Raw genomic sequence first — 20,070 nt, 5'->3', positions numbered from 1 at the left:
GGATAAAATGTGCTGATGGTGGTGAATAGCTGGCTGGATCTCTTATTTTGAACGTTCAGAGAGGCTAAGTGATTTTTCAAAGACCACACAGCTGAAGCTGGAGAGATGGCTCAGTGGTTGCAGAAGACCTTAGTTTCATTCCCAGTACACATGCAGCTCACAACTACCTGTAGCTGTAACTCCAGGGGATCTGACTCTACATGTGCCCACACATACATGTACAGACCTCTGCACAAACATACACATAATTTTGTAATAAATCTTTTTTGTTTTAAAGATCACACAGCTAGTAAGTGGTGTTCCTGATTTGAGCTCAGCTCTGTCCGCCTCAGCTCGGTGCTCTTGAACGGCACACTGACATTCCAGTGTCTTTGCTAGGGCAGAACCCAGATAACTGGGTTTAGGGATGGTGACCTTTCTAGCTATTCGTAGATAAGGGTGACAAATCTTGTCCTGGCTTCTGCCTCTCCAAGGTGCCCTGGGGATGCTCAGCTAGCCTGTCTCTTCCTCTGTGTCTCGCCTGTCTCTCTCTCTCTGTGTGTGTGTGTGTGTGTGTGTGTGTGTCTGTCTGTCTGTCTGTCTGTCTGTCTGTCTGTCTGTCTGTCTCTGCCTCTCCTGTGCAGGAGGTTCTCTCTTCTCTGTCCTCTGGCCCTGTGTTCTCTGGTCCTTACTGGTTTTGTTTTGTTTTTCCCTGCAGGAGCCGGCAGTGGACATGGGTGGGGCCCTAGGGCCGGCCCTGCTGCTCACTTCACTCCTGGGTACCTGGGCAGGGTTAGGCCCAGGGCACGGAGAACAGCCAGTGATGGTGGCAGTAGTGTTCAGCAGCTCTGGGCCACCACAAGCCCAGGCCCCTACTCGCCTCACCGCCCAGAACTTCCTGGACCTGCCACTGGAGATCCAGCCACTCACTGTCAGCATCAACAGCACCAACCCCAGCAGCATCCTCACGCAAATCTGCGGGCTTCTGGGTGCTGCCCGTGTCCACGGCATCGTCTTTGAGGACAACGTAGACACCGAGGCAGTGGCCCAGCTACTGGACTTCGTCTCCTCCCAGACCCACGTGCCCATCCTCAGCATCAGTGGAGGCTCTGCTGTGGTCCTCACCCCCAAGGTGCCTGTCTAAAGTCTTGTCCCTTCCTCCCTCCCTCCCTCCCTGAGCCCAGAGCTAGGCTGGAGCTAGGGTGCAGGGCTGAGTTTGGACTAGGAAGTGGCTTAGGGCTTGAGAAGCTGGGACTGGGTGGGACTGAAGATGTGATGGGGGGGGGATGTTCCCTCGATACAGAGTACAGTGCTCCGAGTGCTGTGGAAGTTGTATCTGGATGAGGTGAGCAGATGGCCTCCCAGCTGTGATGACCTGGCTACTTACTCTGCTTCTCCATCTCGTTGGTCAGGCCCTAGACCCTTTGGGTATTGAGCATTCGTATGTAGGGGGTGGCAGTACAGGGCCCATGTCACCACTCCAGGCGTGCAAGAGACAGACACACTTGGTCCCCTGGGGAGAAAGTTCCAACACAGATTCACATACAATTCCAAGTGACAGCATTTTGAAGGAAAGACAGATACCACCAGGGAAGGAGTCTCTCGGGGCCTGTTTGCATAGGGTGTTGGTCAGATATGACCTTTCAACAAATGGTGTGTGCTCTGAGACCAAAGGCTAAGGGGGAATCAGGAGGGATGTGGGGATCTGCTGGGAGCTTCTGCTGAACAGAGAGAAGCCTGGGGAAGGAGGTGGGACTCGCCACTTGGGAAGCTTTTGGCTTTTTATTGTAAGGGCGGTGATGTGTGATAACCCTGGTTCGATTTGCTTCTATTGCATGGCTCCTTCATCACGGAGAATTTTAAGAATACACAGAGTGTAAAAGCACACCACCTACCTTCGGTCCCCCTTGACCTACCTCCCCCCTCCCCTCCCCTTCCCCTCCCCTCCCCTACCCCCTCCCCTTCCTCTTCCCTTCCTTCCCCTTTCTTTCCCTTACCCCCTCCCCCCCTCCCCCCCTCCCCCCCTTCCCCCCTCCCCTCTCCGTGCTCCTCCCTGGCCATTGCTTTCTGTGCTTCAGTCTTACCGCAGCGGTAAAACTGAAGCAGAATCCCAGACAGCTTATTACCCCACCCATATGTATTTCAGTGTGTACCTCCAGCAGACGAACACTTAACAAACCAAAGCCACCATACATTATCACCTCTAAAATAAATAACACAAATTCCTCAGCCTCCTCAAATATCCAACCAGCGGCCATCTTTCCCCGGCACCTCACAAATGTCATATATGTTTATTTTTAAGTCTGTTTGCTCGGATCAGAGACCAAATGGAGTTCACACATGGCGGCTGGCCGCTCCAGCTTCCGAGTCTGCATCTTTGCATTCTCTCTGAGATAGGCTGTCAGTCTGTAGCCTGGGCTGCCGGCTGGTACTTACTGTGTAGACCAGGTTGGTCTTGAACTTGTGGTGACTCTCCTGCCTCCCCAGTGCTGTGTTGGCAGGCACGTGACACCACAGCTTGCTTCTCTTTTAATTGAAATGTGTCGGTTGAAGAAACTGGGTTTGTGGCCTGGAGTTCCCCCTTTTAAAAAATAATAATAATAAGATGGGCATGAGGACAGTGAGAAGGGCATCTTGGGAGGAGCTGTGGTGGGCTCAAGGAGACCTTGGGAGGAAACCGCTAGCAGTGTCTGTCTGTGGCCTTTGGGGCATAGAGCTGGTGTGAAGGAGGAACTTTCTGGCTCCCGAGGCTCTGGGCAGGATGGTACTTTTCTGTCATCTAAGTCTGGGTCGGGCATCAGCTGCCAGGACTTTGTTTCTCCCTCTCACGGTTGCCTGGGAAGAGCGCAGAGCCTTGTGCTGGAATTCCAAGACTCACATTCGGTTGGTCTGGGCAGTGCTTCTCAAACTCGCGGGGCTCAATGGAAACCCGGAAGAGCTTGCTCATAGGCTGACTCCAGACATCGCCCCGAAATTCTGTTGTGTGCCATAGGTATCCGGGTGCAGCTAGGAGTTCTGCGTGTTTGTTTGCTTGTGACAGGGCTTCTCTGAGTAGCTCTAACTGTTCTGGAACTAGCTCTGTAGACCAGGCTGTCCTCGAACTCGCAGAAAGCCTCCTGCCTCTGTCTCCTGTGCTGGAATTAAAGGCGTGCGCCACCAGCGCATGGCACCTCCTGGATTTCTAATAAGTTCACTGATGATACCGAGGCTTCTGGTCGGTGGTACAGTAGGGTCAGGTTGTGGGGCGGGAATCTTAGTTTGCAAAATTTCTCAGGTGACTCCAATGGGCCTCAGGGCAGGGCTTCCCCGGGGACACTAAGCCCTCCCGACCCCCCACTCTAGGGTTTCAGGAGCAGGGGAAGGTGGGGGCAGGGGCGCAGGGCGAGGCTCATTCCGCCCCGCCCCCCACTCAGGCCCACCACACCCCGTCCCCAGGAGCCAGGCTCCGCCTTCCTGCAGCTGGGCGTGTCCTTGGAGCAGCAGCTGCAGGTGCTGTTCAAGGTGCTGGAGGAGTACGACTGGAGCGCGTTTGCCGTCATCACCAGCCTGCACCCCGGCCACGCGCTCTTCCTCGAGGGTGTGCGCGCCGTCGCCGACGCCAGCTATCTGAGCTGGCGCCTGCTGGACGTGCTCACCCTGGAGCTGGGCCCGGGCGGGCCGCGAGCGCGCACTCAGCGCCTGCTGCGCCAGGTCGATGCACCGGTGCTGGTGGCCTACTGCTCCCGCGAGGAGGCCGAGGTGCTCTTCGCTGAGGCTGCACAAGCCGGCCTGGTGGGCCCCGGCCACGTGTGGCTGGTGCCTAACCTGGCGCTGGGGAGCACCGACGCACCCCCGGCAGCCTTCCCGGTGGGCCTCATCAGTGTGGTCACCGAGAGTTGGCGCCTTAGCCTGCGCCAAAAGGTCCGCGACGGTGTGGCCATCCTGGCCCTTGGTGCCCACAGCTACCGACGCCAGTACGGTACCCTGCCTGCCCCGGCTGGGGACTGCCGAAGCCACCCCGGACCTGTCAGCCCTGCCAGGCAGACCTTCTACAGGTAAGCACCCACCTAGTCACGTGGGGCACTTCAGGGGACTTGAATGGCAGTGAGCTTGGGCTCCAGGTCCCTCTCATCTCCCTCTAGCTCCCACTAACATATGCTACGCCACGTTCCTTTAGGTCTCTGGGACTTAGCATCCTTATCTAAAGAAACAGAAGGTTTTAGGGTGTGGAAAGGTCCACGGGGTCAACACAGGGAGACTTAGAATAAAAAGCACACGAACGCCCTATGATGGTGGTAGTGTGGGGTGCCCTAGGAAAGTCACATCCTGGGGCGGGACACCCTGGTATCTCTCCGCCTCACCTCCTCAGGCACCTACTGAACGTCACCTGGGAGGGCCGAGACTTCTCCTTCAGCCCTGGTGGGTACCTGGTCCAGCCCACCATGGTTGTGATCGCCCTCAACCGACACCGCCTCTGGGAGATGGTGAGATGGGGGTGAGCCCAGGGCCCTCTGTTTCCTGTTATTTCCCCACAGCTGAGCAGCGTCCCTTCACTGGGAAACCTTTGAGGCCCCTCAGATGGTTCAGGTCACACACCCCTCCCTGTCCCCGCGGGCTCCCTGAACCCCCTGCCTTCCTTGCACTACTGAAATTAAGCATTTCTGTCACGTAGTCCTGGTCCCAGAGGAGTGACCTACGCCTGGGCTGGCCAGCTGGACATGTAAATAAGTAGAACTTGAGTACAGATGTATGCAAAACAGCACCTGGCATGGGGTGGTTATTCGTGCCTGTAATCCTAGTACTCCAGGGGCAGAGGCAGGAGGATTGCTTCAAATTCTAGTCTAGCTTGGTGGATTTGATTTACAAAGCAAGTTACAGGCCAGCAGGGCTACAGGGTGAGAACTTGTTTTGCTGCCCAACAAAACAAAACAAAATAGCAAGTGAGTAGAGAGGAAAGCAAGGATTTGTTTTGCTTTGAAAGGAAGAAACCAGGGAAGGCATTACGGAATATGGGATTGGTAAACTGGGCTGTAGAGGGTTGAGTAAGAGCCTGGTAGGATGGGGTACTAACCAGGTATAGACAAAAGGCTGTGAAATGATGTGGTGAGTCATTGTGGGAGGAGCATGAAAACAAGGGGGGGGTTGGACATGAATGTTGGCTGAAGACTTCGTGCTGGGGTCAGGGGCAAGTGAGCATGGCGAGACAGCCCGAGCTTTAGGGAGGTGTTTTCGACCAGCAGCAAATGGTGACAATCTTGGAGATCACAGGGCCTGGAGGAGGCTATGGGGAGCCTCCCTGTGTTCCATGTTCAGCCCTTGGCCTGTATGTCTGTCTCCAAGTGCCTCTTCCCAAGCCTCCCTAATCTGTCTGCCCCGGGTATCTTTAGGGTCCGTGGCCTTGGCAGATGGTCTCCAGAAGCCCTATCTAGAGAGTAGGGTGTGGAGGCAGATTGTTCTCTGCAGGTAGGACGCTGGGATCACGGAGTCCTATACATGAAGTATCCAGTATGGCCTCGCTACAGCACATCTCTGCAGCCTGTGGTGGACAGCCGGCACCTGACGGTGGCCACATTGGAAGAACGGCCCTTCGTCATTGTGGAGAGCCCTGACCCCGGCACAGGTGGCTGTGTACCCAACACTGTGCCCTGCCGTAGACAGAGCAACCACACCTTCAGGTCCGGTGTGAGCTGGGTGCTGCCATGGGAGGGTCAGCTGCTGTGTGTGTGTGTGTGTGTGATGCTTTGGTACTGGGTGGGGTCCATATGCCAGGCTGGGAGGAACAGCTGGGGCTGACAGCTGTGGTGGGCTCTGACTTATGCCGGTGGCTCCAGCAGCGGGGATGTAACCCCCTACACGAAGCTCTGTTGTAAGGGTTTCTGCATCGACATCCTCAAAAAGTTGGCCAAGGTGGTCAAGTTCTCCTATGACCTGTACCTGGTGACCAACGGCAAGCATGGCAAGAGGGTTCGCGGTGTGTGGAACGGCATGATCGGGGAGGTATGTCAACCCCAGGCTCAACTGGGGTCACACTGCTTGCTGGTAGATGTCACGTTTGCCTCAGCCATGTGGCTGTGCAACTGGGCTGCCAGCTCTGCAGTGAAGTCCTGGGGACTGAGCTTTGAGGACCCAGGGAGGGAGTGGCCAGTTCTCCTGGTGGCTGCTCTGTGCGCTTCCTAGGTGAGGGCTGGGGGAGGCTGGAGTCCTTTGGGGGAGCTCTTCAATCCCCTCCTGCCCCCTAGGTATACTACAAGCGGGCAGACATGGCCATCGGCTCCCTCACCATCAACGAGGAGCGCTCTGAGATTATAGACTTCTCTGTGCCTTTTGTGGAGACCGGCATCAGTGTGATGGTGGCTAGAAGCAATGGCACTGTCTCCCCCTCAGCTTTCCTGGGTGAGTGTTGGGTGGCCAGTGAAGGCTCTGGTCAGGAGGATCCAGGGGTGGGTGTAGGGGGTATGGATAGAAGTTTGGGGTGGACCCTCAAAGCCAAGCATGTTACCCTTGAGAGTCTTAGAGGGTGGCAGGAGGCCAGTGAAGAGGAATTGTTGCATAATGCTAATGTTAGTGGGTTCTGAACCAGGTCAGGGCAAAAAGAATCCGACAGGCCCATGGAGCCACTGACTGGCTAGCGATAGGCTGTGCTGTGGGCATGGGGCGGCATGAGAGAGACACACTGATGACTTTTTTACTCCATTAGGAAACCTGAATATTGGCGGTCAGGCCCATTGTGCCAGGCCCCCAGCCAGTTTACAGGGTTATGGCATACAACTAAGGTCCTTCCCTTTCCAGAGTGTCCAGTGGTGATGGCGGGGGTGGGGTGGTCTTGTAGCATGTAGTGGCTCAGAGAGCTGTAAGGACAGGAGGGCTGGGGGAGGGGCTAAGAGCCAGCTAGGTCCCTGTAAGGCCCTAGCTCTGCCCCCTTCTTGCTGGGTAGCTTTAAGAAAGTCACAGAGGCCAGAGTGGTGGCACACCTTTAGTCCCAGCATTTGGGATGCAGAGGCAGGAGGAGCTGCCTGAGTTTAAGGCCAGCCTGGTCTACACAGTGATAGTGAGTTCTAGGCCAGCCAGGGTGAAAGGCACACGCACGTGTGCGCATACACACACACACACACACACACACACTCATACACACACACCCTCTATGAGTGCCAGGAAAGAGAGTCACCCCACTTCCTAGGATGGCCTTCCCAGAAAAGGGGCAAGTGCTTCAGATAGTAATGGTTTCTTAATCGGGAGACAAGCTCTGAAGGGTCCCATGTCAACAGAATGTGGAGTAAAACTTGCCCTCAGGGCCTCACACCCCAGGCGGAGGGATCAGAACCCTCCCCAGCACCAGGCCCTGCTGAGATGTAGGAGCTATGAAATTTTAAAGTGGAGTGATGTGTGGTCCCAGGCAGAAGGAAGGCTCTTTGGGGGCCCTTTGGCCCCGCCCACAGGATGCCAGACACCTCTTTTGCACTGGCCTCCAGTTGTTGCTGCTTAGTACTGTCGGAACGGGGTGGGGTCGAGTTCTCTGAGCCATCTGCCTTGGTCCCCAGAGCCCTACAGCCCTGCTGTGTGGGTGATGATGTTTGTAATGTGCCTCACCGTGGTTGCCATCACCGTCTTCATGTTCGAGTACTTCAGCCCTGTCAGCTACAACCAGAACCTCACCAAGGGCAAGAGTAAGCTGCTCCATGGGCCTGGGTGGATGGGATGACCGATGATGAGGTTCCCTCCAGGTTGGGTCCTTTCACAGTGGTTCCGGAAGCCCTAGCATCCACCCTCTCACACCCAGAATCTGGAGGACCGTCCTTCACCATTGGCAAATCCGTGTGGTTGCTGTGGGCGCTGGTCTTCAACAACTCTGTTCCCATCGAGAACCCCCGGGGTACCACCAGCAAGATCATGGTCCTGGTGTGGGCTTTCTTTGCTGTCATCTTCCTCGCCAGCTACACGGCCAACCTGGCAGCCTTCATGATCCAGGAGCAATACATCGACACTGTGTCGGGCCTTAGTGACAAGAAGGTTCCTGGGCCACAGCCAGGTGGAGGGTGGGAACACAGACCTTGGATGGGCAGACACAGGACAGTCTGGGGAATCAGAACTAAGGCTGAGCGGGAGGAATTTGGGGGCCTGGGGCGAAGGATCCATGACTGCTCAGATCCACAGCCTGAGTGGCCTTGGCAAAGGCTCCCCCATCTCAGACTCCCGTGTTTCCATTTGTTAAAGACAGGGGAGACCTGGGCTGTGCCTAAGACTGTCCAAGTCAGACTTGGGGCTGGGACTCTGGTACCCGGAAGAGGGTAGGAGTGCCTTGCTTTCTGCCTGTAGTTTCAGCGGCCTCAAGATCAATACCCGCCCTTCCGCTTTGGCACGGTGCCCAACGGCAGCACAGAGAGGAACATTCGGAGCAACTACCGTGACATGCACACCCACATGGTCAAGTTCAACCAGCGCTCGGTGGAGGATGCTCTCACAAGCCTCAAGATGGGGTGGGTCCCCAGCCCTGCGCCCTCCTCAGCCTCTGGCTCCATGTCTCCCCAGGAAGCACCCTTAGGTGTCCCCTCCTTAGGGACCTGAGGTGGAGACAGGGGAGTTGGCATGTCTTGTGGGACTCCTGGGGAAGGGTGAGGGGGTCTGGAGGCAGAGTTGAAAGTAAAAATGGATTCTTTGCCATGTGGGCCAGAGATACAGCTGACGTGTTGATCCTAGTTTGGGGTGCTGGCTATAGAGTAGAGGCTCTTGAGGGCTCAAGGGGACAGGCAGGGGGACTGTATATTCCAGAGCAGAGTTCCCTATTCTCTCTGAGGAGTGAGGGAGGGGTCCTTGCAAGGGTACCTCTGGGTGGTACCTGCAGACCCCTGTACTCAGGCCCTGGGACACCCTGGGCTTGGTGCTTCCCATTTCCTTCTGCCCTGTCTGGGTCCTTGGCCCTGAGGGCTCAGCCTGTCTCTAGGAAGCTGGATGCCTTCATCTACGATGCTGCTGTCCTCAACTACATGGCAGGCAAGGACGAAGGCTGCAAGCTCGTCACCATTGGATCTGGCAAGGTCTTTGCCACCACTGGCTATGGCATTGCCATGCAGAAAGATTCCCACTGGAAGAGGGCCATAGACCTGGCACTCCTGCAGCTCCTGGGGGATGGTGAGTGCCATCAATTGTAGGGACCAGGAAGGGACCAGGGTGGAGCACAGAGCCTGTGGTTATCAGCATCTTCACCATCGTTTCTGGGTGCACAGAGCCTCCACAGGGAAAGGCCTCTGGGGTGATGATGAGGCAGTCGGGGTGCAAGTGTGAGGACAAAAGGACAAGCCCTCAGGCAGGGATGACCTGTAAGAGGGAGCAAGGGCTGGAGGTCCCCCAAAGGGCAAGACAGGCAAGGATGCCCCTGCGCTCCAGTTGCCCGGTGGGGTTCTGAGTGGCTGAGCACCCCAGGCACCTTCGGGTTTTCCCAGATGAGTACTTCTCTTCTGTCGTCTTGAGATCACCTGGGGATGGGGCCAAACTTCTGCCTACTCCCAAGCCAGAAGCAGGCTAGCCTCAGCAGCAGGGCTCATGAGTTGGAGTGGCCATCCCAGCCTGCTCTAAACCCAGAGAAAGCTCTGCATTTACAGTTCCTCCCATAGCAGACAACATGTTGTCTGGGTTGGGCATGGGGGTGGACACTTGTAACTGTAGCACGCAAGGGACCCAGATAGAGAGATCATGAGTTTGAAGCCAACCTGGACTACAAATCAAGAGCTTGTCTCAAAACAAAACAAGGCACACCCCATGCCTCGGGGCTGCAGAGATGGTTCAGTGGCTAAGAGCCCAAGTTTGGTTCCAGGAACCCACATCAGATAGCTCACAACGGACTGTAATTCCAGCTCCATGGGGACTGGATACCTCTGGCCTCCATGAGCACCTGCACCCACATGATACTCATGCACAGACATACACATAATTAAAAATAAAAATAAATCTCACCCCCATAACCGTAAACTCAAAACACTGTCCATAACATACATTCTGAGTAATAGTGTGAGCAAACTAGAGTGTTTGTGATTTCCCAGGGACCCAGCTCGAGTTTGGCATGCCAGTGGTAAAGAGCGTAAGATGAGGAATGAATGAGTGAATGCTAAAAATTAACCAATTGGCAAGCCTTAACTAGCAGGCATGGTAGTGTCAGCCTGTAATCCCAGCACTTGGGAGGTGGAGGCAGGAGGCTCAGTAGTTCAAGGCCTTCCTCGCCTACTATCAAGTTCAAGGCTAGCCTGAGCTACATGAAGCCCTGTTTCAAAACAAAACAAGAACAGCAAAACTTTACTGGGCATGCCGGGCATTGGTGGCGCACGCCTTTGATCCCAGCACTCGGGAGGCAGAGGCAGGCGGATCTCTGTGAGTTCAAGGCCAGCCTGGTCTACAGAGCAAGTTCCAGGACAGGCTCCAAAGCAATAGAGAAACCCTGTCTCGAAAGGCAAAACAAACAAACAAAAAGACCTCACTGGGCATATGAGAAAGGGCAAGGCTGGCATGAACTCTGCAGCTAACTCCCCTGCCTATTCTTCTTGCTTACTGGCTGTCCCTGTCCTGCCTCTGCTGCACTGGCCACTAGGAAATAGGGACGTAGAACTCCATCCTCTATCCAGGCTCTGGGAGCGTTGGTAAGGCTTGTTGCAAAGGAGGAGGTCCTGAGTCTTGTATGTGCCCTCTGCCAGGAGAGACCCAGAAGCTGGAGACCGTGTGGCTCTCAGGAATCTGCCAGAATGAGAAGAATGAGGTGATGAGCAGCAAACTGGACATCGACAACATGGCGGGAGTCTTCTACATGCTGCTGGTGGCCATGGGGCTGGCCCTGCTGGTCTTTGCCTGGGAGCACCTTGTCTACTGGAAACTTCGCCACTCAGTGCCCAGCTCACCCCAGCTGGACTTCCTGCTGGCTTTCAGCAGGGTAGGTGCCTGACGCTTCCCATACAGGCCTCAGTGTTAGGAGCAGCAACCCAGCTGGCTGTGGACCCATTTACAGATGTAAAACTGTATTCTTGGGAAGAGGCATTGTTTGCCAGCACGGTTGGGCTTTGAGCCCTCCCCCCTCCCCCCTGCTGTTTGCTAGAAAGTGTGGTCTGAAGGAATAAACTTGATACTTCATTCATCTGCAGAATAGCACAGTGCTTAACACATAGGGCACACATAGTTGGGTTTTAAAAAGCTTGGGACATGGCCTGGGACAGTGATGGTTGGTCCCTGAGAAGAAAGCTCAGCTCACAGCCTGTCTCCCCTCTATTGACTAGGGCATCTACAGCTGCTTCAACGGGGTACAGAGCCTCCCCAGCCCTGCGCGGCCGCCCAGCCCGGACCTCACAGCAGGCTCAGCCCAGGTCAGTGTGTTGAAGATGCTACAGGCGGCTCGAGACATGGTGAACACTGCGGATATGAGCAGCTCCCTGGACCGCGCCACACGCACCATCGAGAACTGGGGCAACAACCGCCGGGCACCTGCTCCCACCAGCTCCGGCCCGCGGTCCTCCACCCCAGGTCCTCCAGGACAAAGGAGTCCCAGTGGCTGGGGGCCTCCCGGTGGGGGCCACACATCACAAACGCGCAGGGCCCCGCAGCCCCCCGGCCGCTCCGTGACGTGCGGGCCACCACTGCCCGAAGTGTCCCGAGCACCCTGCAGGCACGCTTGGGATGCGCGGTGGCCGGTGCGGGTCGGACACCCGGGGCGGCACCTCTCGGCCTCCGAGCGGCGCGCGCTCCCGGAGCGCCCCCTGCTGTCCGCGCACTGCCACTACAGCTCCTTCCCTCGAGCTGAGAGATCCGGGCGCCCCTTCCTCCCGCTCTTCCCGGAGCCCCCGGAGCCCGACGACCTGCCGCTGCTCGGGCCGGAACAGCTGGCTCGGCGGGAGGCTCTGTTGCGTGAGGCCTGGGCCCGGGGCTCGCGCCCTCGCCATGCTTCCCTACCCAGCTCGGTAGCAGAAGCCTTCACTCGATCCAGCCCGCTGCCTGCCAGGTGCACCGGCCATGGCTGTGCCTGTCCCTGCCCCCAAAGCCAGCCATCCTGCAGGCACTTGGTTCAGGCACGGTCGATGCGGCTGCCATCCTACAGGGAGGCCTATGTGGAGGGTATACCGGCAGGGGTGGCCACCTGGCAGCCCAGACAGCACGTCTGCCTGCACACCCATACCCACCTGCCACTCTGTTGGGGGCCTGTCTGTCGTCATCCTCTACCCTGTGCCAACCACAGCCCCTGGCACATTGGAACGTGGGAGCCTCCATTACACAGAGGCAGGACCCTGGGGCTAGGCACAGGCTACAGGGACAGTGGGGTGCTGGAAGAGGTCCGCAGGGACGCCCATGGAACACAAAGTTTCCCAAGGTCCTGCACCTGGAGGCGGATCTCCAGCCTGGAATCGGAAGTGTGAGGTACTGGCTGCTCTGGTTCCTGCTGGACTAGATTTGGTGGCTGGCCTTGGCCATGTTTAGTGGGCAGACAAGCGTGGGGGGGGGTCTCTGGCTTCTACTCTGAAATCTTGGTCATGGGACCCCAGCGAAGATGATGTCTGCCATGGCCAGCTTGTGACCTTAACAGGCACCCGGTGTGGGCTAGGATCTTGCTCATCACATAAAGTCTTGCAGTCACAGGGCATAAAAATGGGTCTCTGTCCTGGTGCCAGCCAGTTCCTAGCTGTGGCTGCTGTGGCCCTGGGCTGGGAACACAGAAACTGGAACTGGAAAAGGGGTGGGGCCATCCCACCCCTTGCTCCAGTAGGTTGGAATTTCTTCTCATTGTTGGAGCACTGGAACATTAAAGCAATGTTTTACAACCCACTTGGTCCTGGCTGCCTCATTCTACATCCTGGAGGGTGCACAATAAAGCCTTGGGTATGTTCTGGGCTGGACATTGGGCAGCTCCGTCCAGGGAAGCCTTAGCTTCAGGGGTGTGGGTGAGGCTGAGGCAGGGGGCTCCCAGGGCAGCAGAAGCCGTTTGGTCCTCAGGGCCTGTCCCCCCTATTCTGTGACAACTGTCTTCACTATGGGGGCTTTGGGGCTCATCACTCAGTCTCCCTGAAAAAGGAGGCTCTTGCTGGGGACAGTGGCTTTCTTGACAGGCTAGGAGACCCCCCACCCCCCGGGGGCACCTGGAGCCTGTGTGACAGTGGCAAAGGCCACTGGTTTGTTTGGAGAGTCTGCCAAGCTTGCCTGGGGCCTGGACTCTGGAAGGTGGCACAGGTGCTGTCCAGGGTCAGGCATGGTTCAGCTTCACTGTGCCAAAACTCCCATCCTCCCTCTGGAGTTCCAGCCCTCACATGTCACAGGTTCTGGGGACCTCTGTAAGGGTGGCTTTTGCCATCTTTTAAAGTCTTTCAAATTTCCCACCAGCAATTACATCTGTTCTCCAATAATGACTCTGTGAAATGTGCAAGCATCCGGTACCATTCCAAGTGTGGTGAGCACTTCTGTACCCCTACAAACGTAAAGCAGGGGCCCCACTGTCCTCGACAGGTAGGTGGGGTGGAGGCCGGCAGATAATTCTTCCACTGACAGAGAGGGAGGGGACCGCTGGGTACAGTGACCCCTGGAGCCCTAGTGTCCTCTGTTACAGCTAGTTGCCTATGTTGCCTCTCCAGTCTCCAGCGAGACCAAGTTGCTTGGGTGGGGGCCACGACAACTGGGCTTTTTAAAGTTTTGTCTTAGGGAAAATGGCAAGGTCAGATACACTTCCACCATGGCCAGAGTCCGATCACCCTAAGAATGGGTAGCCCCCCTCTTTTACGGTCATAATCACTTACGGCCGGCCGTTCTCAAGATGAAACCGGGCAACAGGTGGTGGAGACCGTAAGCCTAGGTGCGTACTGACTATAGTGCTCTCGGGAAGGGAGCCTGACTTGGACCCAGACTTGACCCAGCGGTGACAGGGTTAACTGGGAGCTGTCAGTCTGTGTGGAGCTGTGGGGGAAGGCTGCAGCAGGTGAGTGGGGAGGAGGCGGGAGGTCTAGGCTGCGTTGCTTGCTGGCCAAGATCACTAGTAACCCAGACCTGGAAAGATAATAATTAAGAGTCAAATGTGGAACCAAGCCTGCTGTTGGCTCCGATGAGGGCTGCTCATGCTTGCTGGCCCAGGCGCCAGCAGGCTGGTTCTTTTCTAGGAATGCATAGAGGGGCAAGGACAGACAGCTTAGCTTCTTGTTCATGGTATAGAGGCCCTGGCTCTCTCAGACCTCTGAGAGGAGACACAAAGACTGTGTGTGTGTGTGTGTGTGTGTGTGTGTGTGTGTGTGTGCATGTAGGGAATGTGAGGTCATAGGACAGAATCTAACTTGGGGCCCTAACAACCTCCACCTTCAATGCTGTTTTCTTCCTTTTGATGCAAAAGCAAGGCCCTGCCACTGGCCCCACAGTGTGACACTGTCTGACCCAGTTCCCTCCTGTGGCTGCCCTAGCTGCTCCCCTGGTTTGTTTTAAGTCATCAGCGTTTTCCAGGGGAGCCAGTGCTCACAAAGGGGTTGGGGGGGATGACATCACATTTCTAGCCGTGTCCCTCTGGCTTTACTTACCTTGCTCTTTGCAAGGGGAGGGCTGCCCTCAAGTTTCCTAGAAGACTAGGGAACCATGGCCAAGCCTTCTCTTCCCCAAAGCCCCGTAGACGCCAGGGTCTGAAGCGCACCAGGACTACCATTTCATTAGGAGTCGATAAAGCCAAGTAATATCTGCCAGTCTCAGTCGAGTCCTGTCAGTCCCGGGTTACCAGGACAGCCACAGCTGGGAAATGACTTAAGGAGACAACTGTCAGTAATAGCAGCTTTCTTTATTAAGGACTTCGGTGCCAGGCTAAGTTCAGTCCTTTAATTCCCACGATCTATGACCTAGAAGAGGGACGGTTGCAGATGCCTACTGCTCAGAGGCCACGGGGTCTGACAGCTTGGTCCTCACAATGTACCCAACACTGTGCCAGACATGCAGCATGCCCACGGGAGGAAGGTGGGCAGGGCTTGCCTGCAGCCTGGCTACTGAGAACTAGCCTCATGGCCCCTGGCAGGCAGCAGTCAGTAGGCATGTCTCAGCTTTCCTCTGCCCCTGGGTCTGGAACCACCCAGCTGCTACTCTTCGGCTGGAGCCCCATGAGGCCGGCACTGCCTGTTGCTGGGGCTGCTCTTGGTCCCGTGGGGTGAGGACAGCTGTGTGGCCTTGGGCCTGGTGCCCACTGCCACTTTCTGTCCCTCGGCAGTGCCCTGCAGCCTGTCACCTGCCATCTGCCCCAGCTACCGGCCTCAGGTGAGGCACAGCAGGAGTTCCTGGCACTGCGCTCTGCTGGGCTGCTGAGTGCTCACCCCCACCTTGACCTGGCTTACCCTCAGGAGGAGCTGGTCCACAGAGAAATGCAGATCCATGGCAGTGCCGTCTGCCAAGTTCCAGACCTCCTCCAAGGAGACTTGGATCTGGGGCCAGGCTGGGTAGGCTCCTTTGCCATCTTCCCAACCTCACTAACCTCAGGGCCTCTTTGCAAACAGGCACTAATAGCCTGGCCTGTCACCTTACCCGGGGCATGCAAAAACATTTAATGTGCTTGATGCCTGCGGGGGAACAGGTGTCACCCACACCCGGGGATGCGAAGCCCTTTATTCCTCTCCGTGTCCAACTCCTCTCTGCCAGTGACAGAGGCCAGGTGTGGTGAGGAAGGTGACCTGACGTGACTTCTGACAGGCCAGACAGTGGGTGGAGATGGAAGAGTAGAGAGCCTAGACAGCGTGCAGTGGGGTGGGCTTCAGCCTGGCGTTAGCAGCCACCGGGTCCCTCCTGCCTCCTAGACTGGGGCTCCCTAACTTGACTTGGGGGGTGGAGGGGACACAGCAGCCACTCCACTGCTGGGTGTGGCTCCAGATTGCCGCATAAACCAACTTGGGCTTTATGAGGCTAATCAATTTTCCACCAAAATTTCGTTTGGAGCCTGGGGGCAGGATGAGGTGTGTGTGTGTGTGTGTGTGTGTGTGTGTGTGCTCGCACGCACGTGTGAGTGTTGCAGTAAGATGATTTAATTTGCTTTGTCCTTAAGCAAGAGGGAGAAGGGTAAGTAAAGATGTTTTAATTGAGTTCTGGGCAAACAGCGGAGCATGGGAGGAAGGGCAGTCTTCCCTATCCCTGGGCCTGCTGCTGCTGCTGTATTGGTCTCCTCAGTTGGCCCACCCTGGGGCAGGGCCTTCTCGGAAGACGCCACCACGGCAGATGGGGAGAGGGATGTCTGTTTTTCATGTGGATGGGCAATGACGATGCTTAAGGACTGCTAATGTGTGACAGTGGTGACAAAGCTGTAGACAGGGTCACAGGATATCCAACAGCATAGTAGGGCTCAAGCTTTAAATGGCAAGATGTAGATGGGAAGGGGCGGCTGGCGCAAGTCCCCTCATGAGGGTCGAGCAAGGCACTGGAATCAAGAAGGAGGGGTGGGGGGGTCTGAGACCCTTTACCCCAGAGGCAGCTCTGTCCAGGACAGGACTAGGCCCAGGGTTGGGGCAAGCCAGGGTCGGGAGGGATCCCTGGTGCCCAAAGCAGAAGGCACATTGAAAATGCAGTTCATTAAATCGCTCATTCCAAGGCATTGGGCCTAGAGGGTGCATGCGTGACTGGACAGGAGGCAGCTGGGAACCCGGCCTCCTTCCACAGTTATGGTGGTGGACGCCCCCTCCAGCTCCACAGCAGCCACTGAGCACCCAGACCACACCCCTGGGGGCACTACCACCTCAGTGCAGCGATGCAGCACAGGAGCAAGCTGGGCTATGGGCACAGGCCTTTTGGGGGGGCACTCTGTTCTCTCCCTGCCCTAAGTCAGGGGCAGTCAGCCACTATGGGTGTGGGTAGGGCGGCGAGGGCAGCTTCTCAAGTGCTACCCCGCACTTCAGGAGGTCCCTGGGCTCCAAAGGAGAAGCCAGGGAACAGAGGGCCCCTTTCAGGGACCCAAAGCCAAGGGCTTTAAACCCTGTGGAAGGGATGCTTCATGTGTCTGCCACAGCAGACCTAGCGCCCACAGCGAAAGCTCTCACAGCTCTTGTCTAGGGACCCCGGTACCAATTAGCACTTCCTGTCCTTGTCACCAGGGCTGGCCAGGCCTCCCACAGGAGGAACACTTAGCAACGGTCAGGACTGTCAGGAAATGGGCCCTGCCCAGCACAAGAAGGCCAGGTTAGGAGAGCCAGGGCCTGGGAACTTGCCTTTGAAGAGGCAGCAGCTGCTAGTGGACGGTCGAGGATGCGGGAGGGGACACGGGGTCTAGTATAAATAGCAGCAATGCCAGCATTGTCTCCACCACCCCCCTCCCGCTGCACAGAGAAGGGAGCCAGCCTCCAGTGGCAGGGGTGGAGGGATGTGTGTAACAGACTGGATCCATCCCAGAATCCGGGAACAGCCATGCTCCTAGGCAGGAGGGCTGTCTTGCAGGGCGAGGCCTGGGTGGGGAGAGGACACCAGCTGGAGATGCAGGCGGCGGCCTGCTCCGAGAGCCCCAGTCTAGCGTGCTCATGTAGACTGGGTGGCAGTTCAAAACCGCTTTGAGGCGGGGAGGCTGGCGCTGGGCTGTCCCTGCCTCCTCTCGCCAGGTACGCCAAGCTGTCAGAGCTGGGTCTCACTGAGGACGATGTTGGCCGTGACAAAGAAGAAACAGGAGAAAGCCCACAGTAGCACAAAGGCTACCCAGAAGGTGTGGCGGAACGGGGACCTGTGCTTGTTGACCGTTCCACAGCCGAAGGTCAGCTGGGTGTCCTTGCGGCAGAGGTAAACCAGGAAGGCAGGGATGACATACTGGATGCCGGTGCCCGCATACGCTCCCGTGATGCCCACCAGGGACTCCAGGTCATGGGTGCAGAAGGCCACCAGAATGGGAGGCACCAGGGTGATGGTGGGAAACACCACGCGGTCCACCACCCACGGGTACGTGCCACCCTCTCGGTGAAAGAGTGTCTTCCAGTTGTTGCGCAGGGTCACGGCAATGATGGGGAAGTTGGTGCTGATGGTGAACACAGGGAAGAGGCCCAGGAAGAATCGGACGGCAGCCAGGCCCACAACGTCGCACCTTGCAAAATTGAGGGTGTACATGTCCATGAGGCTGTCGCTACGGAAGCAGAAGATGGCCGTGAAGGAGAGGAGTCCGTAGAAGGCCAGGATCAACGCGTAGTCCAGGAACACCAGGCGTGTGATGTGGCGCTTGGAGGAGACGGGGGTGAGGAGGGATGGCAGCGAGTGTTGGCACATGAAGGAGTACACACAAACCCCAAACAAGTTCCGAACCCCTAACAAGTTGGCCAGGGGTGGGTGCCCCTCTCCTTGTCTGCTCCCGATGCGCACCAGGGCCAGCACAATCATGATGGCGAAAGCTGTAAGACAAGGAGGGAGGGGGTCAGTTGGTGAGGATGAACTGCCTCACCCCTCAGACTCTGCATCTCTGCTCCGCAGGGCTGTGTAAGGGCCGGAGCCCGGGGACAGGAACCGTGGAACCCCACAGCCATGCGGGATCTGCCCAGCTGGTGCGTGTTCTAGGTACCCAGGTCTGGTTTTCCCTCCTCTTCCCAGAAATGGGCCTGGACACGACCTGGAAGGAGGGGAGGCTGGGCTGAGCGCAGGACGATTCAGCCTGGTAAGGAGCTGCCGGCTCCCTCTTCGTCCTTCAAGGACTCTCTCAGGGGCACTGTCGGCTTCCTGTCAGGGGCACGCACGGGGCCAGCAATCATTCCTTCTCTCTTCCTTGGTTTCAAGGCACTGTGCCTGTGGAGCCGGGTGTGGGGAGCCGAGGGCTGAAAGGCACATGCACATCTGGGGGGAGGCATCCTCTTAGGCAGAGGTCCCAGGCTACATCTGGGGGGAGGCATCCTCTTAGGCAGAGGTCCCCGGCTACATGTGGGTCAGAGGGCAGGAAGGCTGGGAGTTGTGTGAAGGGCTGGGTGACCAGGGTCTTCGGCAGGTGGGAAGTAGTTGGGGGGTCACTCCAGGGAAGAAATGGCACCAGAGAGCAGTCTAGAGGCAGGTGGGTCTCAGGACCGGTCCTATGGCTGGAGGCAAGTGGCTCTGTTCTTCTGGGCTTGGTGGTGTAGTTAGGGGACAGGGAACTTCCTGCAGAAAGGCATCTGTGACCCTATCTGCTCAGAACAGCGGCAGGCTTCCCCTGGCTTTACCTGGCGGCCTCCACCCATGGACTGCTCACCAGCCTGAAGACACCCATAGGGTACTCACTACAGCACAGCCAACGGCAAGCTTCCTGCCAGCTAAGATGGTATTTCCAGACCTCTGTGGCTTCTGACGTCTGCTACTGACATCACCCAGAATCATCAGTGGTAACCACTCAACACACACAGGGACCCCCGCATCTTCACCTCCATTTTGAATGTATACATCTTTGCTGCTTCTATTCAGAACACTCCCTGTAGTCGGGGGCAAGTCCACAGGGCATGTGTGACACTTCTTTGTGGGTGGCAGGCCAGGCAAGGCGACGTGTCCCCATCTGGGAGCCCCATCAGAGCATCAGGGCTCTTCCTCAGTTTGAAGCTGGAGGACCGGTATTATCCGCCTCAGGGCATGGGTACACTCCTTGGTTCTTGGGACACATTGTTCTGCTGGACCCACAAGAAGCCAGGCCAATGTCTCTTCCCTTGGTGACACCTGGGAGCGGGCTGGAGTCGTTTATTACTTTTAATCAGAGCAGCCCGAGGTTGGAGAGAGGACAGAGTGGGAGGTGGGGGCTGGGAACAGGACTATGAAAACTGCCAATAAGACGATGATTTGTCTCAGCTCTCAGCCCTCTTGCCCCAGGGCATCACAAATCTTTGCAGCCCTGGCCAGTCAAAGGGAAGCAGCAACCTAGTTTCTCTCTCAGCCTCAGCCCATGACCCCAGGAGTCTGGCCCATCCCAGAGGTGTAGGAAGCTGCAGGAAGTATACCAAGGCAAGGTGTCGGGGAAACTCTCAGGTGAGCAGAAGTGGTACCTTGTGTGCTTGCGAGGGTCCTGGAGCCTAAGAACAGCACAGCACTGGCAGCCCGTTATTCAGGAGGTGGGAGCAGACAGCTGGGTCACTGGGCCACCATACGGGGGTGGGGCACTAGATAAGGGCCAAGGAAGTAGCCGTTGCAAGGCAATATTTGAATTGTGTTTTGCCATCACCGTTTGGGATG

The 20,070-nt window shown here is 56.9% G+C and overlaps 2 protein-coding genes across 3 annotated transcripts in view; one reads left to right on the top strand and one right to left on the bottom strand.

Moving 5' to 3' along the window:
- Nucleotides 1-694: 694 nt before the first annotated feature.
- Nucleotides 695-12,413, top strand: Grin2c (glutamate ionotropic receptor NMDA type subunit 2C). Its single transcript, XM_051180200.1, has 12 exons — nt 695-1,111; nt 3,415-4,013; nt 4,328-4,442; nt 5,422-5,633; nt 5,790-5,955; nt 6,198-6,351; nt 7,497-7,622; nt 7,736-7,965; nt 8,272-8,432; nt 8,897-9,084; nt 10,638-10,870; nt 11,211-12,413. The coding sequence occupies exons 1-12, from the start codon at nt 713-715 to the stop codon at nt 12,339-12,341; spliced, it is 3,714 nt and encodes a 1,237-aa protein (XP_051036157.1). The 5' UTR covers nt 695-712; the 3' UTR covers nt 12,342-12,413.
- A 3,564-nt stretch (nt 12,414-15,977) lies between these two features.
- Tmem104 (transmembrane protein 104) overlaps nt 15,978-20,070 on the bottom strand; it is a 58,424-nt gene continuing 54,331 nt past the window's right edge. For both annotated transcript variants that reach the window (XM_051180177.1, XM_051180186.1), the window contains exon 9: nt 15,978-18,281. In XM_051180177.1, coding sequence (XP_051036134.1) covers nt 17,521-18,281 — 761 coding nt within the window. In that variant the 3' untranslated portion in view covers nt 15,978-17,520. The remainder of the gene's footprint in view (nt 18,282-20,070) is intronic.

Source organism: Phodopus roborovskii, unplaced genomic scaffold, assembly GCF_943737965.1.
Source record: "Phodopus roborovskii unplaced genomic scaffold, PHOROB, whole genome shotgun sequence".
Lineage (NCBI taxonomy): Eukaryota > Metazoa > Chordata > Mammalia > Rodentia > Cricetidae > Phodopus > Phodopus roborovskii.
This window is presented reverse-complemented; position numbering and strand designations above follow the sequence as displayed.

What these genes read in the sequence shown, in the direction of transcription:
- Grin2c (XM_051180200.1), top strand. Translation starts at nt 713, where the DNA reads ATGGGTGGGGCCCTAGGGCCGGCCCTGCTGCTCACTTCACTCCTGGGT. An exon ending in CAGAGCAACCACACCTTCAG is followed by an intron (nt 5,634 to 5,789) that starts GTCCGGTGTGAG and finishes CGGTGGCTCCAG; the next exon opens with CAGCGGGGATGTAACCCCCT. An exon ending in GGAACGGCATGATCGGGGAG is followed by an intron (nt 5,956 to 6,197) that starts GTATGTCAACCC and finishes CCTGCCCCCTAG; the next exon opens with GTATACTACAAGCGGGCAGA.